We start from the raw sequence: 25,877 nt of genomic DNA on the forward strand, positions 1-25,877 counted from the left end.
AAATTTATAAACCTCTAGTCAGACTTATCAAAAAAAAAATGAAAGGACCCAAATAAAAAAAAATAATGAATGAAAGAGGACAGATCACAACGAACACCACAGAAATACAAACAATTATAAAAGAATATTATGAGCAAATATATGCCAAGAAATTAGGCAATCTGGAAGAAATGGATAAATTCCTAGATACATATAGACTACCAAAACTGAAACAGGAAGAAATAGAAAATCTGAACAGACCCATAACCAGCCAAGAAATTGAATCAGTAATAAAAAATCTTCAACAAACAAGAGGTCAGGGCCAATCAATTCCCAGGGGAATTGTACCAAACATTTAAAGAAAAATTAATACCTATTCCTCTGAAAATATTTGGAAGGGAAACTTCAAAACTCATTTTATGAGGCCAAAATTACTTTGATCACAAAACCAAAGACCCCACCAAAAAGGAGAATTATAAACCAACATCCCCAATAACATGTATGTAAAAATTCTCAATAAAACATAAGCAAATCAAATCCAACAGTGCATTAAAAGGATTATTCACCATGACCATTTATTCCTGGGCTTCAGAAGTGGTTCAACATCTGCAAATCAATCAAGCTGATATACCACATTAATAAAAGAAAAGATAAGAACCACATGATCTTCTCAATAAATACAGAAAAAGCATTTGACAAAATACAGCATCCTTTCTTGATAAAAACCCTCCACAAAGTAGGGATAGATGGAACATACCTGAATATTATAAAGGCCATATACAAAAGACTCACAGCGGCTCCTCCTCCCGACTCAAAGGCCCCAGCACAGCCCTCCTCTCACTGAGATTCACTTTCCATTCAGTCGGAAAAGAAAGCTGGGTGGCCCCGGTGGGTGGGAGGGGTCTGAGCCAATGAGGGAGGAGCGGCCTGCAATATAGCGCTAGGCGAGATGACTGGAGGACACAGTCACAGCTCCATGGCCCCTATGCCTTCTCTGCCGAGCTCAGTACCAGCGAGGCTAGAGAAGGTTTTTCTGAGTTTCCCTAGCATGGAACTTCACAGTGAAAGTTTGATGCTTCCATGGAAATTGAGAATATTGCCAGTGGTTGGTTTTGAGGTATGAAGCGGGGAGCTGTGATTCCCTGAGCAGATAACAGAAGATAAACAGAAGGGGGAGAGAACCTCTGGGATCCTGCACCAACAGAGCTCGAAGCCTCACATGATGGAGACCCAGCACAGACTCACAAAATGGTAGCAGTGGGGACGGGAATTTAGGGCAGCCCCCCAGACTGAAACCCGGAGCTGTGGGGGCATGCTTGTGAACTGGGGCTGGCTGGTGGTTTTAGAAGCACAAAGGGCAGATAGGTGCCTGGACCTGGAAGTGAGAGCTGGGAGTGCTGCTGTGGGGCACACAACCCAGGACGCTGCACAGACAGAAACGGAGACAGTATGGCCTGGAGAGCTCACTGAAAAAATGCCATCTCTCTGTTCTGAAGAGGAAGGTTAGAAATGGTCACTTCTGCTCTGACTCTCAGAAGAGACGTGGAAAACCAACAGGGAAAGCCACCAGAGAACAAAAGCCCCCCAAAAATTGTTCTCACTGAGCCCAAACCACCCACAGGGGGCAAGGCAACTCTGCCCAAACAGGGTTGTCCGAGTAAGGGTGCGGCATGCCCCTTCCCCAGAAGACAGGCTGGAAGAACAAGAGGCCGACAACCCTAAGGTCTCTATAACAGAGGTGCATCTTGCTTGGGTTGTGGTCAATAATTTGGACTCTGTACATACCCTCAACCACCCCTCAACAGAATCACTAAGAGGAGGAAACCCCAAATAGGAAAGACTCAGACTGTGACTTCTGCACAGATTTACAAATGGATATAGACATAAACAAGATGTCAGAAATAGACTTCAGGGTAACAATTATGAAGAAAATAGCTAGGATGGAGAAATTGATTAAGGCAAACTACAGTCTCGAGGGCAGAAATGAGAGGTGATCTGGCAGAATTTTAAAATGCTATCAATGAGATCCAATCTAATCTAGATACACAACAGCTAGGGTAAACAAGGGAGAATAACGAATTAATGATCTAGAAGACAAACTGATAAGAAAGAAGGAAAATGAGGAGGCCTGGGAGAAACAGATTAAAATCCATGAAAACAGAATGAGAGAAATAAGTGAAGCCATGAAACATTCCAATGTCATAATTATTGGGATCCCTGAGGGGGGGGAGAGAGAGAGGGAGGACTAGAAGATATATTTGAGCAAATCATAGCTGAGAACGTCCCTAATCTGGGGAATGAAACAAACATTCGTGTCCTAGAGGCAGAGAAGACCCCTCCCAAGATCAAGAAAAACAAGCCAATGCCCCAGCATGTAATAGTAAAACTCGTAAATCTTAGAACCAAGGAAACCATCTTAAGGGCAGTTAGGGGGAAGAGATTACTTAAAAACAGAGGGAGGAACATCAGCATAATGTAGGACCTATCCACAGAGACCTGGTAAGCCAGAAAGGGCTGGAAAGACATATTCAGGGTACTAAATGAGAAGAACATGCAGCCAAGAATATTTTATATGGCAAGGCTGTCATTTAGAATGGATGGAGCAATGCAGAGCTTCCAAGACCAGCAGAAACTGAAAGAATATGTGACAACTAAGCTGGCCCTTCAAGAAATATTAAGGGGGGTTCTTTAAAAAGAGAAAGACCCCAAGAGTGATATACAACAGAAATTTACAGGGACAATCTATAGAAACAAGGCAACATAATGACAATAAATTTATATTTCAATAATCACTCTCAAAGTGAACAGCCTAAATGCTCCCATAAAATGGCATAGGGTTGCAGATTGGATAAAAATACAGGACCCATCCATATGCTATCTACAAGAGACTCATTTTGAACCTAAAGATATATCCAGACTGAAAGTGAAGGGATGGAGATCCATCTTCCCCATGCCAACAGACCACAAAAGAAAGCTGGGGTAGCAATTCTCATATCATACAAATTAGATTTTAAGCTAAACACTGTAGTTAGAGACAGAGAAGGACACTATATCATTCTTAAAGGGTCTATCCAACAAGAGGATCTAACAACTGTAAATATCTATGCCCCCAACTTGGGAGCACCCAACTCCATAAGCCAACTGTTAACGAAAATAAAAAGTCATATTGATAACAATAAGTTAATTGTAGGAGACCTCAATACTCCACTCTCAGCAATAGATAGAACATCTAAGCAGAAAATCAACAAAGAAACAAGAGCTTTGAATGACACACTAGACCAGATGGACCTCATAAATATATACAGAACATTCCACCCTAAAACAACAGAATACTCATTCTCGAGAGCACATGAAACTTTCTCCAGAATAGTCACATACTGGGTCACAATCAGGTATTAACTGATACCAAAAGATTGAGATTGTTCCCTGCATATTCTCAGACCATAATGCTTTAAAACTGAAACTCAATCACAAGAAAAAAAGTGGAAGAAATTCAAACACTTGGAAGCTAAAGACCACTCTGCTTAAGAATGTTTGGGCCAACCAAGAAATCAAAGAAGAAATTAAACGATTCAGGGAAACCAATGAGAACAACATATTGGTCCAAATCCTATGGGATACTGCAAAGGTGTTCCTAAGGGGGAAAAATAAAGCTATCCATGCATCACTCAAAAAAAAAAAAAAAATAGACAAATTCCGAATTCACCAACTTACGTTATGCATTAAAGAATTGGAGAAAAACAAAAAATGATGCCTAAGCCACACATTGGAACAGAAATAATTAAGATTAGAGCACAGATCAATAAATTAGAAACCAGAAACACAGTAGATCAGATCAACAAAACTAGAAGCTGATTCACTGAAAGAATTAATAAGACTGATAAACCACTGGCCAGACTTCTCTAAAAGAAAAGAGAAAGGACCCAAATTAATAAAATTATGAACCAAAGGGAAGAGATCACGACTAACACCAAGGAAATAGAAACAATTATTAGAAATTACAGGGGTGCCTGAGTGGCTCATTCGGTTAAGCATCTGCCTTCAGCTCAGGTCATGATCCCAGGGCCCTGGGATTGAGCCCTGAATCGGGCTCCCTGCTCAGTGGAGAGCCTGCTTCTCCCTCTGCCTGCCACTCTCACTATCTGTGCACTCTATCTCTGTGTCAAATAAATAAATAAAAGCTTAAAAAAAAAGAAAGAAATTATTATCAACAACTACATGCCAATAAATTAAGCAACGTGGAAGAAATGGATGCCTTCCTGGAAACCTATAAACTACCAAGACTGAAACAGGAAGAAATTGACAACCTGAATAGGCCAATAACCAGGAGTGAGATTGAAGCAGTGATCAAAAACGTCCCAAAGAAACAAGAGTCCAGGGCCTGATGGACTTCCTGGGGAATTCTACTAAAATTTCAAAGAAGAAATAATACCTATTTTCCTAAAGCTGTTTCAAAAAATAGAAACAGAAGGAAAGCTTCCAGACTCATTCTATGAGGCCAACATTACCTTGATTCCCAAAGCAGGCAAAGACCCCATCAAAAAGGAGAATTTCAGACCGATATCCCTGATGAATATGGATGCAAAATTCTCAAAAAAAGCCTAGCTAATAGGATCCAACAATACATTAAAAGGATCATCCACCACAACCAAGTGGAATTTATCCCCGGGATGCAAGGGTGGTTCAATATTTGAAAATCAGTCAATGTGAAAGATCACATTAATAAGAAGAGGGAGAAGAACCATATGGTCCTCTCAATTGATGCAGAAAAAGCATTTGACAAAATACAACATCCTTTCCTGATTAAAACTCTTCAGATTATAGGGATGGAGTGAATATTCCTCAATTTCATAAAATCCATCCATGAAAAACCCACATCGAATATTATTCTCAATGAGGAAAAGCTGAGAGCCTTTCCCTTAAGATCAGTAACATGATAAGGATGCCCTCTCTCGCCACTATTGTTCAAAATGGTAGTAGAAGTCCTAGCAACAGCAATCAGACAACAAAAAGAAATAAAATGTATTTAAATTAGCAAAGAAGAAGTAAAACTCTCTTCGCAGATGACATGATACTTTATGTGGAAAACCCAAAAGACTCCACCCCCAAATTTCTAGAACTCATACAGCAATTCAGTAATGTGGCAAGATACAAAATTAATGCACAGAAATCAGTTGCTTTCTTTTACACTAACAATGTAACTGTACAAAGAGAAATTAGGGAATTGATTCCATTTACACTGGCCCTAAAAACGATAAGATAACTTGGAATAAACCTAACCAAAGAGGTAAAGGATCTATACTCTAAGAACTACACAACACTCATGAAAGAAATTGAAGAAGACACAAAAAGATGGAAAAATATTCCATGCTCACGGATCGGAAGAATAAACGTTGTTAAAATGTCTATGCTGCCCAGAGCAATGTGCACTTTCAGCGCCATCCCAATCAAACTACCAATGGCATTTTTCAAAGTGCTGGAACAAACAATCCTAAAATTTGTATGGAATCAGAAAAGACCCCGAATCACCAAGGAAATGTTGAAAAAGAAAAACAAAGCTGGGGACATCATGTTGCCTGATTTCAAGCTATATTGCAAAGCCATGATCACCAAGACAGCATGGTACTGGCACAAAAACAGACACATAGACCAATAGAAAAAAATAGAGAGCCCAGATATGGGCCATCAACTCTATGTTCAAATAATCTTCAACAAAGTAAGAAAAAATATGCAATGGAAAAAAGACAGTCTCTTCAATAAATGTTGCTCAGAAAATTGGACAGTTATATACAGAAGAATGAAACTCGACCCCTCTCTAACACCATACACAAAGATAAACTCATGATGGATGGAAGACCTCAATGTGAGGCAGGAATCCATCAAAATCCTAGAGGAGAACATAATCAGTAACATCTTTGACATCAGCCACAACAACTTTTTCAAGACATATTTCCAAAGGCCAAGGAAACAAAAAACGAAAATGAACTTTGTGGACTTCATCAAGATAAAAAGCTTCCGCACAGCAAAGGAAACAGTCAGCAAAACAAAGAGGTAACCCACGGAATGGGAGAAGATTTTTGCAAATGACATTTCAGACAAAGGGCTGCTATCAAAGTTCTATAAAGAACTTCTCAAACTCAACACCCAAAAAACAAATAATCAAGTCAAAATATGAGAAGACATGAACAGACACTTCTCCAAAGAAGACATACAAATGGCTAACAGACACATGAAAACATGTTCATCATCATTAGCCATCAGGGAAATTCAAATCAAAACCACATTGAGATACCACCTTCCACCAGTTAGAATGGTAAAAATTGACAAGGCAAGAAACAACAAATGTTAGAGAGCTTGTGGAGAAAGGGAACCCTCTTACACTGTTGGTGGGAATGCAATTTGGTACAGCCACTTTGGAAAACAGTGTGGAGCTGCCTCAAAAAATTAAAAGTAGAGCTACCTTATGACCCAGGAATTGCACTACTGGCCATTTACCCCAAAGACACAGATGTAGTGAAAAGAAGGACCATATGCACCCCAATGTTCATAACAGCAATTCCCCAATAGCCAAACTGTGGAAAGAGCTGAGATACACTTCAACAGATGAATGGATAAAGAAGATGTGGTCCATATATACAATGGAATATTACTCAGCCAGCAGAAAGGATGAATACCCAACTTTTACATCAACATGGATGGGACTGGAGAAGATTATGTTAAGTGAAATAAGTCAAGCAGAGAAAGTCAATTATCATACGGTTTCACTTATTTGTGGAACATAAGGAATCGCATGGAGGACATTAGGAGAAGGAAGGGAAAAAATGAAGGGAGGGAAATTGGGTGGCTGGGGAGATGAACCATGAGAGACTATGGACTCCGAGTAACAAACTGAAGGTTTTAGGGGGAGGGGAGTGGGGGGTTGGGTTAGCCCAGTGATAGGTATTAAGGAGGGCAAATTTTGCATGGAGCACTGGGTGTTATACACAAACAATGAACCATGGAACACTACATCAAAAATTAATAATGCAGTGTATGGTGACTAACATAACATAACAAAATAAAAAAATAGAAAAAAAATAAGATGATTTATGGGGATTAAAAACAAGACACACAGCTAATATCCTCAATGGGAAAAAACTGAGAGTTTTCCCTCTAAGGTCAGGAATATGACTATGATGTCCACTCTCACCACTGTTGTTCAACATAGTACTGGAAGTCCTAACCTCAGTAATCAGACAACAAAAGAAATAAACTGCATCCAAATAGGCAAGGAAAAAGTCAGATTTTTACTCTTCATGGACAACATGATTCTCAATGTAGAAAAACAAAAAGAGTCCATCAAAAAATTGATAGAACTGATAGAAGAATTCAGCCAAGTCACAGGATATAAAATGAATGCACAGAAATCTGTTGCATTTCTATGCACCAAAAATGAATCAGCAGAAAGAGAAATCAAGGAATCAATCGCATTTACAATTGTACCCAAAACCATAAGATACCTAGGAATAAATCTACCCAAAGAGGTAAAGGATCCATACTTTGAAAACTATAGAACACTTATGAAAGAAATTGAGGAAGATTTAGAGGATGGATAAACATTCCATGCTCATGGATTGGAAGAACAAATATTGATAAAATGTCTATACTTACCCAAAAATATCTACATATTCAATGCAATTCTTACCAAAATAACACCAGCATTTTTCAGAGGTGGAACAAAGAATTAAATTTGTATGGAACCAGTAAAGACCCAGAATAGCCAAAGTAATGTTCAAAAGGAAAACCAAAGCTGGAGGCATCACAGTTCTGGACCTCAAGCTGTATTACAAAGCTGTAATCATCAAGGTTAGCATGGTACTGGCACAAAAACAGACACACAGATCAATGAAACAAAATAGAAAACACAGAAATATACCCATGACTATGTGGTCAACTAATCCTTGACAAAGCAGGGAAGAATATCCAATGGAAAAAAGACAGTCTCTTCAAATGGTGTTGGGAAAATTGGATAGTCACATGCAGAAGAACCAAACTGGACCACTTTCTTACACCATGCACAAAAGTAAATTCCACATGAATGAAAGACCTAAATGTGAGACAACATTCCAACAAAAACCTAGGAGAGATCACAGACAAAAACCTCTTTGACCTTGACCACCACAAGTTCTTACTAGACAGGTCTCCAGAGGCAAGGGAAAGAAAAGCAAAAATGAGCTATTATCTTCATCAAGATAAAAAGCTTCTGCACAGTAAAGGAAACAAGAAAACTAACACACAACCAATGGAATGAAAGAAGATATTTGCAAATGACATATCACATAAAGGGCTAGTATCCAAAATGTATAAAGAAGTTATCAAATTTAACTCTCCAAAAATAAAAAAAAAAAAATCCAGTCAAGAAATGGACAGAAGACATGAACAGATATTTCCCAAAAGAAGGCATACAAATGTCTAACAAACACACAAAAAGATGCTCAACATCACTCATCGTCAGGGAAATACAAATCAAAACCACAATGAAATACCACCTCACACCATCAGAATGACTAAAATTAACAACTCAGGAAACAACAGATGTTAGTGAAGATGTGGAGAAAAGGGGAACCCTATTGCACTGTTGGTGAGAAAGCAAGCTGGTGAAGTCATTCTAGAAAACAGTATGAAGGTTCCTCAAAAAATTAAAAATAGGGAGACATCTGCTTCCGGGGCTGTGGCCATCACATTCCCAGCCTCAGCAGGCCGCTGAGCTGCACCTGGTACCAGAAACAGACACCACCAATCTCTGAGTCCTGGCTGCCCTTGTGCCACTGTCAGCCTTCTCAGCCAGTCATGCTAGATCATCTGAGCTTGATGCCCACACAAATGGATTACAAGGGCCAGAAGCTTGAACAGATGTTTCAGGGAATTATTCTTTTTCCTGCAATAGTTCGATTTATCTATGGGTATGTGGCTCAACAGTTGGGGTGGACTATCTATATAGTTATGACAGGATTTGCTTTTTCATGTTTGTTGACACTTCCTCCATGGCCTATTTATCGTTGACATCCCATCAAGTGGTTACCTGTTCAAGACTCAGGCTCAGAAGACAAGAAACCAGGGGAAAGAAAAATTAAGAGGCATGCTAAAAATAACTAATTAGGGTTTTCATGATTTAGCTTTACTATTGCATCTGCTTTTGTTTTGTGTGAGATGAGGTCAAAACATGAGCTAAAACCCACCTCTGCTCTTTCAGCACAGTTGTGTAGATTTTGTTCCCTTTATATTTCACTTCTAACTCAGTTGGCTTTTTTTTTTTTTTTTGAAGGGAGACAGGAATTGCTTTTTATTGACTTGGTAGTGCGTTCTGCAGTAGAGCCCCTTCAGGTTTAAGGGCATTTTTTTCTGCTTCCTTTCTCCTTTCTGCAACTTCTCCTGCTGCCTAAGCTGCCATGCCTGTAATCTAGTATCCATTTCCTCTGACAGCAGTATAACTCATCTTCAAAACTTCTCCCTTTGGGCTTTTCTTTGAAGCTAGCCTTTCACTGGAGTGCAGGACAGCCATCTGTGTAAGACCAGTTTGGGAACTCTGTAAGAGACCCTTAGCAGAGGAGTTGGCAGCCAGGCCCTGCCTGGGTGGAGAAAAACAGTTCAGTGAGGATTCAGCCCAGCTTCTGTCCCCCATTTCTCCCCAGACTGGTACTCACTGCAATTGTCACTGGTTGCCCACCTGAGCCACCACACTGCTGTGCAGCCTCGGGACACCTAAAGCAACCATGCTGAGGCCACAGAGCCAGAAGTGGGCATCAGTCCATTTATGTTTAAAATAATTATAGAGGGGCGCCTGGGTGGCTCAGTCGTTAAGCATCTGCCCTCAGCTCAGGTGATGATCCCAGTGTCCTGGGATCAAGCCCCGCATCGGGCTCTCTGCTCCACGGGAAGCCTGCTTCTCCCTCTCCCACTCTCCCTGCTTGAGTTCCCTCTCTCGCTGTGTCTCTCTCTTTCCAGTCTTCTCCATGCTTCTGTAACTAGCACTGCAACCAGGTCATGGGCTTCAGTAGCACACTGTTGTGTGATGTACAAGACATTCACCAGAGTATCATCATTCATGATTCCATTTGACTTGTAGCTAAATTATGAAGAGTAAGAAATTGGGGATGGTCTCTGATACATTCAACATTTTTTAAAAAGCTGGTCTTCTGCTTTTGAAACTGCCAAAGTATATTAAATGCACATTCCACTTGCTTTTCTGAAAGTATGGCTTTGTTTTTTTCAATAAGATCAAATACTTGCTCTTCATCTGTACACGTAATCATCTGGCTAATTAGTCGTTTACAGCTGCAGGTTCGAAATTGAAACACTCTCCAGGAGAAGGGACAAATAGCTCTTAGGCGAAGCATATTTACAAACAATGAGTCTAAAAGGTAATTTTTCATTTACATCACAAATTTTCTTAGGTAATGAAAACCACTTGCAGCTAGTAGTCAGGTGCAATACGCTGATAAAAAGGTAACTATTTTTCCTTCACGTATTTTGCTTCCATTATGATAACTCCAAATCCCATTCATTCCAACATGCAGCTTCTATCTTCTGACAATCCAGTCCCCAAACTGGGAAAAAATGCCCTTGATTTATAAATATTTTAGACTTTCTCTTCATAATCTTCCTCTGAGATGAGAACAGAAAACACAAGTATGCAAAGTTTCTTTCAGGTTTACAAACCTAATGATGAATAAATGCCTCATAAATGATAGTACAATTTAACTGTCAAAGTTTTGTAATTCATTAGGAGTGGTTAAATTGTTTTAATATTTTCAATTAAAACTCAATGCAAGCAAAAAAAAAAGTTAAAATAAAACTACCCTATGACCCAGGAATTGCGTTGCTAGGTATTTATCCAAAGGATACAAACATAGTGATTTGAAGGGCATATGAACCCCAATGTTTATAGCAGCACTATGCACAATAGCTAAAACGAGGAAAGAGCCCAAATGTCCATCGAATGGTGAGTGGATAAAGAAGATGTGGTATATATACAATTGAATATTATTCAGTCATCAAAAGATGAAATTTTGCCATTTGCAATGACATGGATGGAATTAGTGTATTATGCTAAGCAAAGTAAGTCAGTCAGAGAATGACAAATACTGTATGATTTTACTCATATGTGGAATTTAATAAACAAAACAGATAAACATAGGGGAAGGGAAGGAAAAATAAGATAAAAACAGAGAGGGAGGCAAATCATAAGACTCTTAAATATTGGGAACAAACAGAAGATTGCTGGGTGGGAGGGGGTGGGGGATGGAGTAAATGGGTGTTGGGCATTAAGGAGGGCATTTGTTATAATGAGCACTGGGTGTTATATGCAAGTGATGAATCACTAAATTCTACCCTTGAAACTAATACTACACTATATGTTAACTAATTTGATTTTAAATAAAATCTTGAATGAAAAAATATTTTATGTTGAAAATTGAACTCCACAGGAGTTACAAATTTTATAAATAATAAAATTAGATTTAATTTTAGTTTATTTATTTATAAAATTGTAAAATAAATGTACATGAAAATCTAGGAAAAACTTTTGTCCCATATTTTAAATACTAACAAAAATTCCTGCTTTTCAAAAACTGATCAGTTTCAGAAAACCCTGGAATAATAGAAGTCATTTGTTGTATGTAGAATCAACCTACATGCAATTGCAAATTATTTAGAAAACTGCCACACTTTTGGTGTTTAACACAAATTCCTGTTCTAGACATTATTAAGGTCTTAGAATATTGTTTAGAACTTTAAAAAAAACCTTTTTTATTCCCTCCAAATTTGATGTATTCCCCATCCTTTTTGTGTGGTCTTAATTGTCTCCTAGATATTAAATCTTGCTTGGGGGGGGGGGCGGAGCAAGATGGCGGAGGAATAGGAGACCTGGATTTTGTCTGGTCTCAGGAATTCAGCTGAATAGGGATCAAACCATTCTGAACACCTACGAACTCAACAGGAGACCAAAGAAGAGAGTAGCAACAACTCTCTGAACAGAGAAGCGACCACTTACTGGAAGGTAGGATGTGCGGAGAAGTGAATCTGAGGCAATATTCGGGAGGATAGATGGTGGGGGAGGGAGCCTCCGTCGGCTGCTTCTGGCAAGTGATAGAGCCGTGGAACACAAAATCGGAACTTTTAGAAACCAGGGTCTGCTGAGAGACGTCATTCCAGTGGCTAAGCTGGGGGTGGAACCCTCGCGGGACAGTGTGGTCTCAGGACCCTCAGGGTCACAGAAAGACCGGGGGTACCTGAGTGCAGCAGAGCTCCCAGGTATCAGAGCAAGGAAGCCAGCTGCAGAGACGGAGACGAGGTGCAGGCTCTCAGCTGGGGGTTGCCATAAACTGTGATCTGCAGCGCAGTCGGGCCACTGCTCCTCCAGCAGGGACCCAACAAGCAGCAGATCCAGGGAGACTCCCCTCCCTCCCCTGGGAGGACTGGCGCGGGAGCACACCACAGGGATCTGCTGGGTTTGGAGACTCCACACGGGGTCGAGTGCCAGAGATAGAAATGCTCGGTCACAGGCCGGGTGAGCACGCAGTGCGGCAGGAGACCAGGGAGACGGGAGTGACTGCTTTTCTCTGGGGGCGCACTGAGGAGCAGGGCCCCAAGTTCTCAGCTCCTCCGAGTGGAGACTGGGAAGCCACCATTTTCACCCTGGTCCTCCAAAGCTGTACCAGAGCTTGCAGGGAAAAAAAAGCCCCTGAGAGCAAACCCAGCAGCTTACTTAGCCCGGACCCACAAGGGTGGGGCAATTCTGCCTCCAGCAAAGACATTTGGGAACCACGGCAACAGGCCCCTCCCCCAGAAGATCAGCACGAACAGCCAGCAAGCCAAGACCAGGTTTACCGATCAAGGAGAACGGGAGAACTCCAGTGCTAGGGGAATACTGCACATAGAATTCATGGCTTTTTTTTTACCATGATTCATTAGTTTTTCAAAGTTAACTTTTTAACTGTTTTTTTAATTTTTCTTTTTCCCTTTTTCAACCAAAATCTTATCAATCCCTTTTTTAAAAAACACATTTTTTATTTTTCATTTTTAGAGTCATATTTTATCCCTTCATAGTAGTTACCCTTATTTTTGGCATATATATATATATATATATATATATATATATATATATATATATATATAAAATGTTCTCTCTTTAAAATTTGGAGATACAGTTTCTTCTAACAGATCAAAATATACCCTAAATCACTAGTGTATAACTTTGTTCTAGTCTCCTGCCTGATCACATTCTCTCCCTTTTTTTTCCTTTTTCTTTATTTTTAAATCTTCTTTCTTTTTTCAAACAACTTTTATCTTATCAATTCCTTTTATAAAATCTTTTATAATTTTCATCTTTACAATCATCTTCCATCCCTTCATTGTATCAACCCTTATTTTGTACATATATACGTCTTTCTTCCTTTAAAATTTTGGGAGGCACTTTTTTCTAACACACCAAAATATGCCCAAAATCTAGTGTTTGGCACTGATCTATGCACTAGCCTGATCATATTTGATCATATTCTGGTTTTTTATGTATTGTTCTGTTTTTGTTTTTATCTTTTCTTTTTGTTTTTTTTTCTTTCTTTCTTTTCTCTTTCTTTATTCTTTGTTTCCCTTTCTTTTCCCCTGGTTTCAGGTCTTTTCTGATTTGTATACAGTATAATTGCTGGAGACGTTGTTGACCTGCTAGCATTTTGTTCTTTCATTCATCTATTCTCCTCTGGACAAAATGACAAGACGAAAAAAATCACCTCAGCAAAAAGAACAAGAGAGAGTACCATCAGCCAGGGACCTACTCAATACGGACATTAGTACGATGTCGGACCTACAGTTCAGAATCATGACTTTAAAAGATACTAGCTGGGCTTGAAAAAAGCATGGAAGTTATCAGAGAAACCATTTCTGGAGAAATAAAAGAACTAAAATCTAGCCAAGTCAAAATCAAAAAGGCTATTAATCAGGTGCAATAAAAAATGGGGGTACTAACTGCTAGGATAAATGAGGCAGAAGAGAGAATCAGCGATATAGAAGACCAAATGATGGAAAATAAAGAGGCTGAGAAAAAGAGAGATAAACAACTACAGCATCACAAGGGCAGAATTCGAGAGATAAGTCATACAATAAGATGAAACAACATTAGAATAATTGGGATCCCAGAAGAAGAAGAAAGAGAGAGAGGGGCAGAAGGTATATTGGAGCAAATAATAGCAGAGAAATTCCCTAATGTGAGGAAGGAAACAGGCATCAAAATCCAGGAGGCACAGAGAACCCCTCTCAAAATCAATAAAAATAGGTCAACACCCCAACATTTAATAGTAAAACTTACGAGTCTCAGAGACAAAGAGAAAATCCTGAAAGCAACTCGGGAGAAGAGATATGTAACCTAAAATGGTAGAAATATTAGATTGCCAACAGACCTATCCACAGAGACCTGGCAGGCCAGAAAGGACTGGCATGATATCTTCAGAGCACTAAACGAGAAAAATATGCAGCCAAGAATATTATATCCAGCTAGGCTCTCATTGAAAACTGAAGGAGAGATAAAAAGCTTCCAGGACAAACAAAAACGAAAGGAATTTGCAAACACGAAAGCAGCCCTCCAAGAAATCTTGATAGGGGTTCTCTAAGCAAAGAGAGAACCTAAAAGCAGCATAGATCAGAAAGGAACACAGACAATATAGAGTAACAGTCACCTTACAGGCAATACAATGGCACTAAATTCATACCTTTCAATAGTTACCCTGAATGTAAATGGGCTAAATGCCCCAATCAAAAGACACAGGCTATCAGATTGGATTAAAAAACAAGACCCATCAATATGCTGTCTGCAAGAGACTCATTTTAGACCCAGAGACACCCCCAGATTGAAAGTGAGGGGGTGGAAAACCATTTACCATGCTAATGGACACCAAAAGAAAGCTGAGGTGGCAATCCTTATATCAGACAAATTAGATTTTTAAAAGAAAGACTTAATAAGAGATGAGGAAGGACATTATATCCTACTTAAAGGGACTATCCAACAAGAAGTTCTAACAATTGTAAATATCTATGCCCCTAACATGGAGCAGCCAATTATATAAGGCAATTAATAACAAAAGCGAAGAAACACATTGACAACAATACAATAATAGTGGGGGACTTTAACACACCCCTGACTGAAACGGACAGATCATCTAAGCAAAAGATCAACAAGGAAATAAAGACTTTAGATGACACACTGGACCAAATGGACTTCACAGACATATTCAGAACATTCCATCCCAAAGCAACGGAATACACATTCTTCTCTAGTGCCCATGGAACATTCTCCAGAATAGATCACATTCTAGGTCACAAATCAGGTCTCAACTGGTAACAAAAGATTAGGATTATTCCCTACATGTTTTCAGACCACAATGCTTTGAAACTAGAACTCAATCACAAGAGGAAAGTCGGAAAGCACTCAAATATATGGAGGCTAAAGAGCATCCTACTAAAGAATGAATGGGTCAACCAGGAAATTAAAGAAGAATTTAAAAAATTCATGGAAACCAAGGAAAATGAAAACACAACTGTTCATAATCTTTGGGATACAGCAAAGGCAGTCCTGAGAGGAAAGTATATAACAATACAAGCCTTTCTCAAGAAACAAGAAAGGTCTCAAATACACAACCTAACCCTACACCAAAAGGAGGTGGAGAAAGAACAGCAAATAAAGCCTAAACCCAGCAGGAGAAGAGAAATAATAGAGATCAGAGCAGAAATCAATGAACTAGAAACTAAAAGAACAGTAGAACAGATCAATGAAACTAAGAGCTGGTTCTTTGAAAAAATTAACAAGATTGATAAACCCTTGGCCAGACTTATCAAAAAGAAAAGAGAAATGATCCAAATCAACAAAATCATGAATGAAAGAGGAGAGATCACAACCAACCCCAAAGAAATACAAACAATTATAAGAACATATTATGAGCAACTCTATGCCCGCAAATTAGATAACCTAGAAGAAATGGATGCATTCCTAGAGATGTATCAACTACCAAAATTAAACCCGGAAGAAATAGAAAACGTGAACAGACCTATAACCACTAAGAAAATTGAAGCAGTCATCAAAAATCTCCCAAGAAACAAAAGCCCAGGGCCAGATGGCTTCCCAGGGGAATTCTATCAGACATTTCAAGAATTAATACCTATTCTCCTGAAACTGTTCCAAAAAATAGAAATGGAAGGAAAACTTCCAAACTCACTTCATGAGGACACCATTACCTTGATCCCAAAACCAGACAAAGACCCCATCAAAAAGGAGAATTACAGACCAATATCCTTGATGAACACAGATGCAAAAATTCTCACCAAAATACTAGCCAATAGGATCCAACAGTATATTAAAAGGATTATTCACCATGACCAAGTGGGATTTATCCCTGGGCTGCAAGGCTGGTTCAACATCTACAAATCAATCAATGTGATAAAATACATTAACAAAAGAAAGAACAAGAATCATATGATCCTCTCAGTAGATGCAGAAAAAGCATTTGACAAAGTACAGCATCCTTTCTTGATCAAAACTCTTCAGAGTATAGGAATAGAGGGTACATATCTCAATATCATAAAAGCCATCTATGAAAAACCTACAGAGAATATCATTCTCAATGGGGAAAAGCTGAGAGCTTTTCCCCTAAGGTCAGGAACGCAGCAGGGATGTCCACTATCACCACTGCTATTCAACATAGTATTAGAAGTCCTAGCCACAGCAATCAGACAACAAAAATAATCAAAGGCATCCAAATCGCCAAAGAGGAAGTCATACTCTCACTCTTTGCAGATGATATGATACTGTATGTGGAAAACCCAAAATACTCCACCCCAAAACTGCTAGAACTCATACAGGAATTCAGTAAAGTAGCAGGATATAAAATCAATGCACAGAAAGCAGTGGCATTCCTATACACTAATAGCAAGACTGAAGAGAGACAAATCAAGGAGTCGATCCAATTTACAATTGCACCCAAACCCATAAGATACCTAAGAATAAATTTAACCAAAGAGGCAAAGGATCTCTACTCAGAAAACTATAAAATACTCATGAAAGAAATTGAGGAAGACACAAAGAAATGGAAAAACGTTCCATGCTCATGGATTGGAAGAACAAACATTGTGAAGACGTCAATGCTACCTAGAGCAATCTACACATTCAATGCAATCCCCATCACAATACCATCCACTTTTTTCAAAGAAATGGAACAAATAATCTTAAAATTTGTATGGAACCAGAAGAGACCCCGAACAGCCAGAGGAATATTGATAAAGAAAAGCAAAGCTGGCGGCATCACAATTCCGGACTTCCAGCTCTATTACAAAGCTGTCATCATCAAGACAGTATGGTACTGGCACAAAAACAGACACATAGATCAATGGAACAGAATAGAGAGCCCAGAAATGGACCCTCAACTCTATGGTCAACTCATCTTTGACAAAGCAGGAAAGAATGTCCAATGGAAAAAAGACAGTCTCTTCAACAAATGGTGTTGGGAAATTTGGACAGCCACATGCAGAAAAATGAAACTGGACCATTTCCTTACACCACACACAAAAATAGACTCCAAATGGTTGAAAGGCCTAAACGTGAGACAGGAGTCCATCAAAATCCTAAAGGAGAACACAGGCAGCAACCTCTTCGACCTCAGCCGCCACAACTTCTTCTTAGAAACATCGCCAAAGGCAAGGGAAGCAAGAGCAAAAATGAACTATTGGGATATCATCAAGATAAAAAGCTTTTGCACAGCAAAAGAAACAGTCCACAAAACCAAAAGACAACCGACAGAATGGGAGAAAATATTTGCATATTTGACATATCAGATAAAGGGCTAGTGTCCAAAATCTATAAAGAACTTATCAAACTCAACACCCAAAGAACAAATAATCCAATCAAGAAATGGGCAGAAGACATGAACAGACATTTTTCCAAAGAAGACATCCAAATGTCCAACAGACACGTGAAAAAGTGCTCAACATCGCTCGGCATCAGGGAAATCCAAATCAAAACCTCAATGAGATATCACCTCACACCCGTCAGAATGGCTAAAATTAACAAGTCAGGAAACGACAGATGTTGGCGGGGATGGGGAGAAAGGGGAACCCTCCTACACTGTTGGTGGGAATGCAAGCTGGTGCAACCACTCTGGAAAATAGTATGGAGGTTCCTCAAACAGTTGAAAATAGAGCTACCATACGATCCAGCAATTGCACTACTGGGTATTTACCCCAAAGATACAAATGTAGGGATCCGAAGGGGTACGTGCACCCCAATGTTTATAGCAGCAATGTCCACAATAGCCAAACTGTGGAAAGAGCCAAGATGTCCATCGACACATGAATGGATAAAGAAGAAGTGGTATATATACACAATGGAATATTATGCAGCCATCAAAAGGAATGAGATCATGCCATTTGCAACGACGTGGATGGAACTGGAGGGTATTATGCTGAGTGAAATAAGTCAATCAGAGAAAGACATGTATCATATGACCTCACTGATATGAGGAATTCTTAATCTCAGGAAACAAACTGAGTGTTGCTGGAGTGGTGGGGGGTGGGAGGGATGAGGTGGCTGGGCGATAGACATTGGGGAGGGTATGTGCTATTGTGAGCGCTGTGAATTGTGCAAGACTGGTGAATCACAGATCTGTACTTCTGAAACAAATAATGCAACATATATTAAGAAAAAAGAAAAAGAAGAAGATACCAGGAGGGGAAGAATGAAGGGTAGTAATTTGGAGGAGGAGTCGAACCATGAGAGACGATGAACTCTGAAAAACAAACTGAGGGTTCTAGAGGGGAGGAGGGTGGGGGGATGGGTTAGCCTGGTGATGGGTATTAAAGAGGGCACAGTCTGCGTGGAGCACTGGGTGTTATGCACAAACAATGAATCATTGAACACTACATCAAGAACTAATGATGTAATGTATGGTGATTAACATAACAATAAAAAATTTAAAAACATCTTGCTTAGGCACTAGGAAGTAACAATTTAAGCCACATTTTTAAGTTATGGCATTTAACAGACAGAAGGAAATTCATCAGACAGCCAAAGGTAGTGGGATCCCTGTCTATTTTCCAGCAGGAGGCTGGATTGAGGGGGAATACAAAAATAAATTCAAGTGGAAATCTCAATTTTAGCACAATCTTCAGTAAAATTGGACACAGTGTTGAGAAACAACAAAGGGAATAGCTTGTACTGCCCAGTGATTTCTGCAGATATCTGGGGTTCAAACATTTCATTAAGATTTGCGACATATTCTGGTGGAGAAGGACCATTCAAGCCTATATAATCATGGTCATTTAAATTTGGTAAAACATTGAATGGGTTCTTCAGATCTTCCAAATTAGGTCATTGGAATCTTGATATCTTTCTCCAAAGTCACTTATCGGCACCTCATCAAACAGGAAATGCAGGGGAATTTTCGTGTATTGTACCATCTTCTTGTATGTAGAGGGATGTTTTTTATATATGATGTGGAAGAAAAAGGAGTTCAAGAGAAATTATATTTAACAAGTCCTACACTTCTAAATGTATCAGGACACAGGATTAGGGTTTTTCTATCACTCTTCTGAGTCACACTCTACAAAATGTCTCCTGGAAGAGTATCTCAACAATGAATAATGTATTCATCTCTGGCCTGAGAAGCTAACATCAGCCTTCCTTAATATAGCCACTATTTCAATCTTCTTATTTCCACAAAAGGATAAAAAAGATTTTTCATGTAAAAAAAAAAAAAGATCTTTCATGTAATCACATCAACATCCACTGATTTTGGAATAGAGCTAAACACTATGGCATAGATCCCTGCAGGACCCACTTCTCATAAAATCTAAGGCAGACTGTGGAAGACTAGTCTCAGTAAGCAACAAAGGAGGTTCTTTCTAAGAAAGAACTTATTTGAATGGCATGTGCAAACCCGAATTTATTATAACACATCCCTTTGGTAATTTTTTCATGATTTTTGTCTTAAAATCAGAGACATCATAATATATTCTCTCAAGTTTATGTAACAGTTTTCAGGACTCTTCATATATATTATCTCATTTGATATTCACAATAACTCATGAAGCAAGAAAAGCAGTTATTATTATCCTTAGGCTACATATAAGTGTACTCAGATTCAAAGAGTTTAATTGCCTTGTCAATTAACTAGGTAGTAAGTGGTGTGGCTAGGACTAAGATGGTAAGTGTTCTGATTCTTCTGGAAGTATGCTTTCATACCTTTTTTCCCATCAACTTCAAGTGGATTTACCTCTCATTATTAATTTTTTTAATTAAATTTGTACTCTTGGTAGAAAGAGAGAGCACTGGTATATTTTTTAAATATTTTATGTATTTATTTTCAAAAGAAAGAGAAAGAGAGTATGCACGAGCATGGGGAGGAACAGAGGGGGAGGGCAGGAGAGGGGGGAAGAATCTCAAACAGACTCCATGCTGAGCACAGAGACTGATGTAGGGCTTGATCTCATGACCTGAGCCAAAACCAAGAGTTGGCTGCTCAACTGATTGAGTCACCTAGGGGCCCCAAGAGTACTAGTGTCTTTATCAGCCAATCATTCTTAGAGTTTAGTTAAATACTTTGAGTAAAAACCTATCTCTTGAGAGATTAACAAAATTGACAGAAGAGTATTTTCATTTACTTAATTTTCTAAAGATTGTAGTTTTCTTTACAAACTGTTCTTTATACAGGAAAGAGAAAATGGCACTACAGACAAAGGGCTGATATCCAAGATCTATAAAGAACTTCTCAAACTCAACACCCAAAAAACAAATAATCAAGTCAAAAAATGGGCAGAAGACATGAACAGACACTTCTCTAAAGAAGACATACAAATGGCTAACAGACACAAGAAAACATGTTCATCATCATTAACTATCAGGGAAATTCATATCAAAACTACATTGAGATACCACCTTACACCAGTTGGAATGCAAAAATTGGACAAGGCAAGAAACAACAAATGTTGGAGACATTGTGGAGAAAGGGGAACCCTCTTACACTGTTGGTGGGAATGCAAGTTGGTACAGCCACTTTGGAAAACAGTGTGGAGGTGCCTCAAAAAATTAAAAATAGAGCTATCCTATGACTCAGCAATTGCACTGCTGGGTATTTACCCCAAAGACACAGATGTAGTGAAAAGAAGGACCATATGCTCCCCAATGTTCATAGCAGCAATGTCCACAATAGCCAAACTGTGGAAAGAGCCAAGATGCCCTTCAACAGATGAATGGATAAAGAAGATGTGGTCCATATATACGATGGAATATTACTCAGCCATCAGAAAGGATGAATACCCAACTTTTACATCAACATGGATGGGACTGGAGGAGATTATGCTAAGTGAAATAAGTCAAGCAGAGAAAGTCAATTATCATATGGTTTCACTTATTTGTGGAACATAAGGAATAGCATGGAGGACATTAGGAGAAGGAAGGGAAAAATGAAGGGGGGGAAATCGGAGTGGGAGATGAACCATGAGAGACTGTGTACTCCGAGTAACAAACTGAGGGTTTTAGAGGGGAGGGAAGTGGGGGGATGGGTTAGCCCAGTGATGGGTATTAAGGAGGGCAAATATTGCATGGAGCACTGGGTGTTATACACAAACAATGAATCATGGAACACTACATCAAAAACTAATGATGTACGATATGGTGACTAACATAACATTTTAAATATATATAAAACTTATAAAGCTCAACACCCTCTAAAAAAATTAAACTCCCAAAAAACAATCCTATAAAAAAATGGGCAGAAGACCTGAATAGACATTTTTTCAAATATGTACAGATGACTATCAGACACATGAAAAGATGCTCAAAAGCACTCATCATCAGGGAAATTCAAATCAAAACTACAATAAGCTACCACCTCACACCTTTGAGAATGGCTAAAATCAACAACAGCTGTTGGTGAGGATGTGGAGGAAGTAGGATTGCAAAAATGCAATCCTCTTGCATTTTTGGTGGGAGTGCAAACTGGTGCAGCCATTCTAGAAAACAGTATGGAGTTCCCTCAAAAAGTTAAAAATAGAACTACCCTATGATCCAACTATTGCACTACTAGGTATTTAGCCAAATAATACCAAAACACTAATTCAAACAGATACATGCACTCTTATTTTTCTAGAGTATCATTTACAATAACCAAGATATGGAATCAGCCTGTGTCCATCAACTGATTAATAGGTAAAAGAAGATGTGGTATTTACATGCAGTGGAATACTATTCAGCCATAAAAAATAATGAAATCTTGCCAGTTACAGTGATGTGGATGCAGCTAGAGACTATTATGCTCAGTGAAATAAGTCAGTCAGAGAAAGATAATACCATATGATTTCTCTCATATGTGGAATTTAAGAAACAAAACAGATGAACATAAGGGAAGAAAAGAAAGATCGGCAAACCAAGAAACAGACTCTTAACTATAGAGAGCAAATTGATTTACCAGATGAGAGGTGAGTGAGAGGATGCATTAAGTAAGTGATGGGGATTAAGGAGTCCACTTGTCATGATGATCACAGGGTGATGTATAGAACTGTTGAATTAGTATAGTGTACACCTGAAACTAATGTAACATTGTAAGTTAGCTAACTGGAATTAAAACAACAACTTAAAAAAAGTGATAATATTTAAAAAGTTAGGAATAGAACAACCCTATGATCCAGTAATTGCACTACTAGGTATTTACCCAAAGAATATTAAAACACTAATTTGAAGGGATACAGGCACCCCTATGTTTATAGCAGCATTATTTACAATAGCCAAGATATAGAAGCAGCCTAAGTGTTCACTGATTGAAGAATGATTAAGAGGATTATATATAAATATATAATATATAAATATTACATATTTAACCATATTCAGCCATAAAAAAGAATGAAATCTTGCCATTTGCAACAACATGGCTGGAGCTAGAGAGTATAATGCTAAATGAAATAAATCAGTCAAAGAAAGACAAATATAATATGATTTGCTTGTATGTGGAATTTAAGAAACAAAATAAGTGAGCAAAGGGAAGAATTTAAGAAACAAAATAAGTGAGCAAAGTGAGAGATAGAAGTCAAAAGCAGACTCTTAATTATAAAGAACAAACTGATGGTTACTAGAAGGGAGTTGGGTGGGTCAGGGTTAAATATGTGATGAAGATTAAGGAATGTACTTGCTGTGATGAGCACCAGGTTTGTATGGAAATGTTGAATAACCTTATTATGTACCTGAAACTAATATAACACTATATGTTAACTAATTGGAATTAAAATAAAAACTGCAAAAAAAGAAAGAGTACAATACTCACCATGAAAGATTGTAAGTACCAAATGAATTAATCCATGAAAAGTGCTTAGTGCAGTGCATGGAAGAGTAAAAGATCAAGAGATAGTGACTATCATTTTTATAGTTATTGTATGTATAGTGTAGTTTGATTTTTAAAAATCTTAAATGATGTAAACATCAAATCTAACAGTGCTCATGTTACAATTGGGGAAGCTGAAGTTCAGATTTAACTTGCTCAAATTCTCAGAATGAAGTAGATGCAGAGCTAGGCCCTTCTCTGTTTCCTGACTTCCTCTTCAATGTTCTTCTCAGTGCTACCGATCCCACAGCAGGATTGGAATTCTGCCCCAAAGAAATGCTGTGCATGTTTTCTGGGACACTTATCTTCACATCTAGAAAGTCTTAACAAGAGGCCAGAGGCAGTTCAAAAATACAGTCACCAGGTCAGACAGAAATTGACACTAGTCCAATGAGGTATGGGTTTTCAGCTTTTCATTAGGAAAGACCATAAAGGGGAGGTGTGCATGTGTGTGTGTGTCTGTGTGTGTCTGTGTCTGTGTCTGTTAGGGGTTTAGTTGTAAAATACAAAAAAGGGGGGGCTCTCCAAAGTTCAGTGTTCTTTGTGTGAGGAACCCAATGGAAAACAATGACTAGAAATTCAAATGAGGTGGACTGAATGAAATAACCAAAAATCAAGGACAGCCAGACAAGAGGGCTTGAATCTGGGAAGCAGAGGTGCTTGACAGAATTCCATGTAACAATGTCAGGGCCTGAGATGCTGTAGTCTTTGCTTAACCTTTTTCTAGTCCCAAATCATCTGTATATAACTACCCCTTGGCAAGCATGTGGAGGAGATACTGTCTGTCCTTGGGTCTCACTACCCCTTTCTACACAGCTCACCCCTCCCCTGACCAAGGCCTCTCTTATCCGTCCAATTAAAAAAAGAAGCCAAGCTTAGACTTTACTTACAGTTTGGTATGAATTTGTTGGATGTATTTCTCCTTTTGGAGGTGTTTATATTTTCAATGTTTAGTAGACTGTGAGCAGTGCCAAACCTAGGGGTAGACTGCTGGTGAACTTACGGTCACTCTGGGGCTTGTGAAGTGATGCAATTAAGCTTCTTAGTAAGCCTAATGCCTCTCTCTTGCTGATCACAGATATGTACCAATTAAAAGTCATTGAAAAGTTAACCTAATAGACATACCACTACCTGGTCAATAGGCAAGTACACTGGATGTTAAACTTAATTTTCCCTTTAAGAAAAAAAATAATAGACCCCAAATGAGCACTAATGGGAACACTCTCCACCAAAGAGGTGGAGCTATTGGAGAAAGTGATTCAAAGATATGAGATATGGGAATATATATCCCCATAACAACTTCATCCATGGGCTTGCCAATTATTTAAGCTTTGATTTGTAGATAGCTCTTTCATACACTTAATCTCTTATACTCTGAAGCCCACAGACACCCACTCCCATCACTCTGTTCATTTGCAAAAGTGTATCAGGCAGGAGTTAACAGTATGACTGCTGAATATTGCACAGGTCAGCAATGTTGATCTCTTCTCCCTAGGCCCACCAGAAAGGAAAATACCACCATACTGGAGTGAGACAACTCATCCCAAAGGTCACCCTCCTACCTCTGAGTCTTGTGGAAGAAGCCTAAAATAAACACAGCTTGGGATATCAAAGACCAGAGAACCCTACTGGCTCCATGGAAAGTCAAGTCAACACCGTGGGGCGGGGGGGATTTCTTCACTCACACTGAATGTCCAATCCCAGGCAGGGGAGGGAGGGGGTACTCACGTGACTTGTGCTGAAATAGGGAAGGAAGGAGAATGTGAGATGGGGCTGGGAATCCAAGTGAGAGATATAGAGAAGGAAGGGAAGTAAGCAAGCACAGACGCTGGCAGCCATCAGAAGTTCAAGCCTCTTTGACAACAGGAGGCGAGAAGAAAGGACAGAAGTGGTTCTGGCTACAATGGGGCTCTTACTGGGCCTCCTGCTCCTAGGCCACCTAACAGTGGTCACCTATGGTAAGGCAGCAAATGGGGGCCTGGTTTCCACCGCTGGCACCAGCAAAAGGCTGGGGGTTTGGGATTGAATGGCTACTGGGGAAAGCCTATTCCTGCTGAATAGGTGAATGTTCTCAGACTGTGCTGCAGACTCTCTAAGCTTTGGGTAGTTGAAGCCTGCTGAAGAAGCCAGGAGGTAAGTTTGGATGGAAATTAAAAAAGATCCTCTCTTGAAAAACATCCACATGATTTTCTAGTACTTGTCATATCTCAGAGACATTGAGGGTCCAATGCCATTCAAATTCTTCCTCCATCTTATTTCACTTGAAATTCTACCATTATACATTAACCCCTCTGTCTCCAGGTCTTGATCCCTGTTAATATATATAACCTTCAAAGAAGGAATGCTGTCTAAAAGCTAGATGGGACCTTAAAAGTAACCTAAACCTTTGCTGTTATGAACAGTGCTCAAAATATCTGTTCACATAACTTCCAGTGACTGAGAGTTGATGACATTTCCAGAGTATCTAGTCTATCCAGGGGTAGCTACAAATGTTAAGATGTTCTTCCTTGT

The 25,877-nt window shown here is 39.1% G+C and overlaps 1 protein-coding gene and 2 pseudogenes across 4 annotated transcripts in view; 2 read left to right on the plus strand and 1 right to left on the minus strand.

The window, feature by feature from the left end:
• The first annotated feature begins 8,638 nt into the window (after window positions 1-8,638).
• LOC113930410 lies at window positions 8,639-9,114 on the plus strand (annotated as a pseudogene).
• A 187-nt stretch (window positions 9,115-9,301) lies between these two features.
• LOC113931541 lies at window positions 9,302-9,733 on the minus strand (annotated as a pseudogene).
• A 15,404-nt stretch (window positions 9,734-25,137) lies between these two features.
• VSIG4 (V-set and immunoglobulin domain containing 4) overlaps window positions 25,138-25,877 on the plus strand; it is a 54,711-nt gene continuing 53,971 nt past the window's right edge. For 2 of the 4 annotated variants that reach the window (XR_003522739.1, XM_027609627.1), the window contains exon 1: window positions 25,140-25,324. Coding sequence is in view for 3 of the 4 variants with exons in the window: in XM_027609627.1 (XP_027465428.1) it covers window positions 25,270-25,324 (55 nt within the window). In the remaining variant the exon portion in view is untranslated. Of the gene's footprint in view, window positions 25,325-25,877 lie in introns of all 4 variants that reach the window. The other 2 variants (XM_027609626.1, XM_027609625.1) reach the window with 2 other exon arrangements.

This window comes from Zalophus californianus, chromosome X (assembly GCF_009762305.2).
Source record: "Zalophus californianus isolate mZalCal1 chromosome X, mZalCal1.pri.v2, whole genome shotgun sequence".
In the NCBI taxonomy this organism is placed as follows: domain Eukaryota; kingdom Metazoa; phylum Chordata; class Mammalia; order Carnivora; family Otariidae; genus Zalophus; species Zalophus californianus.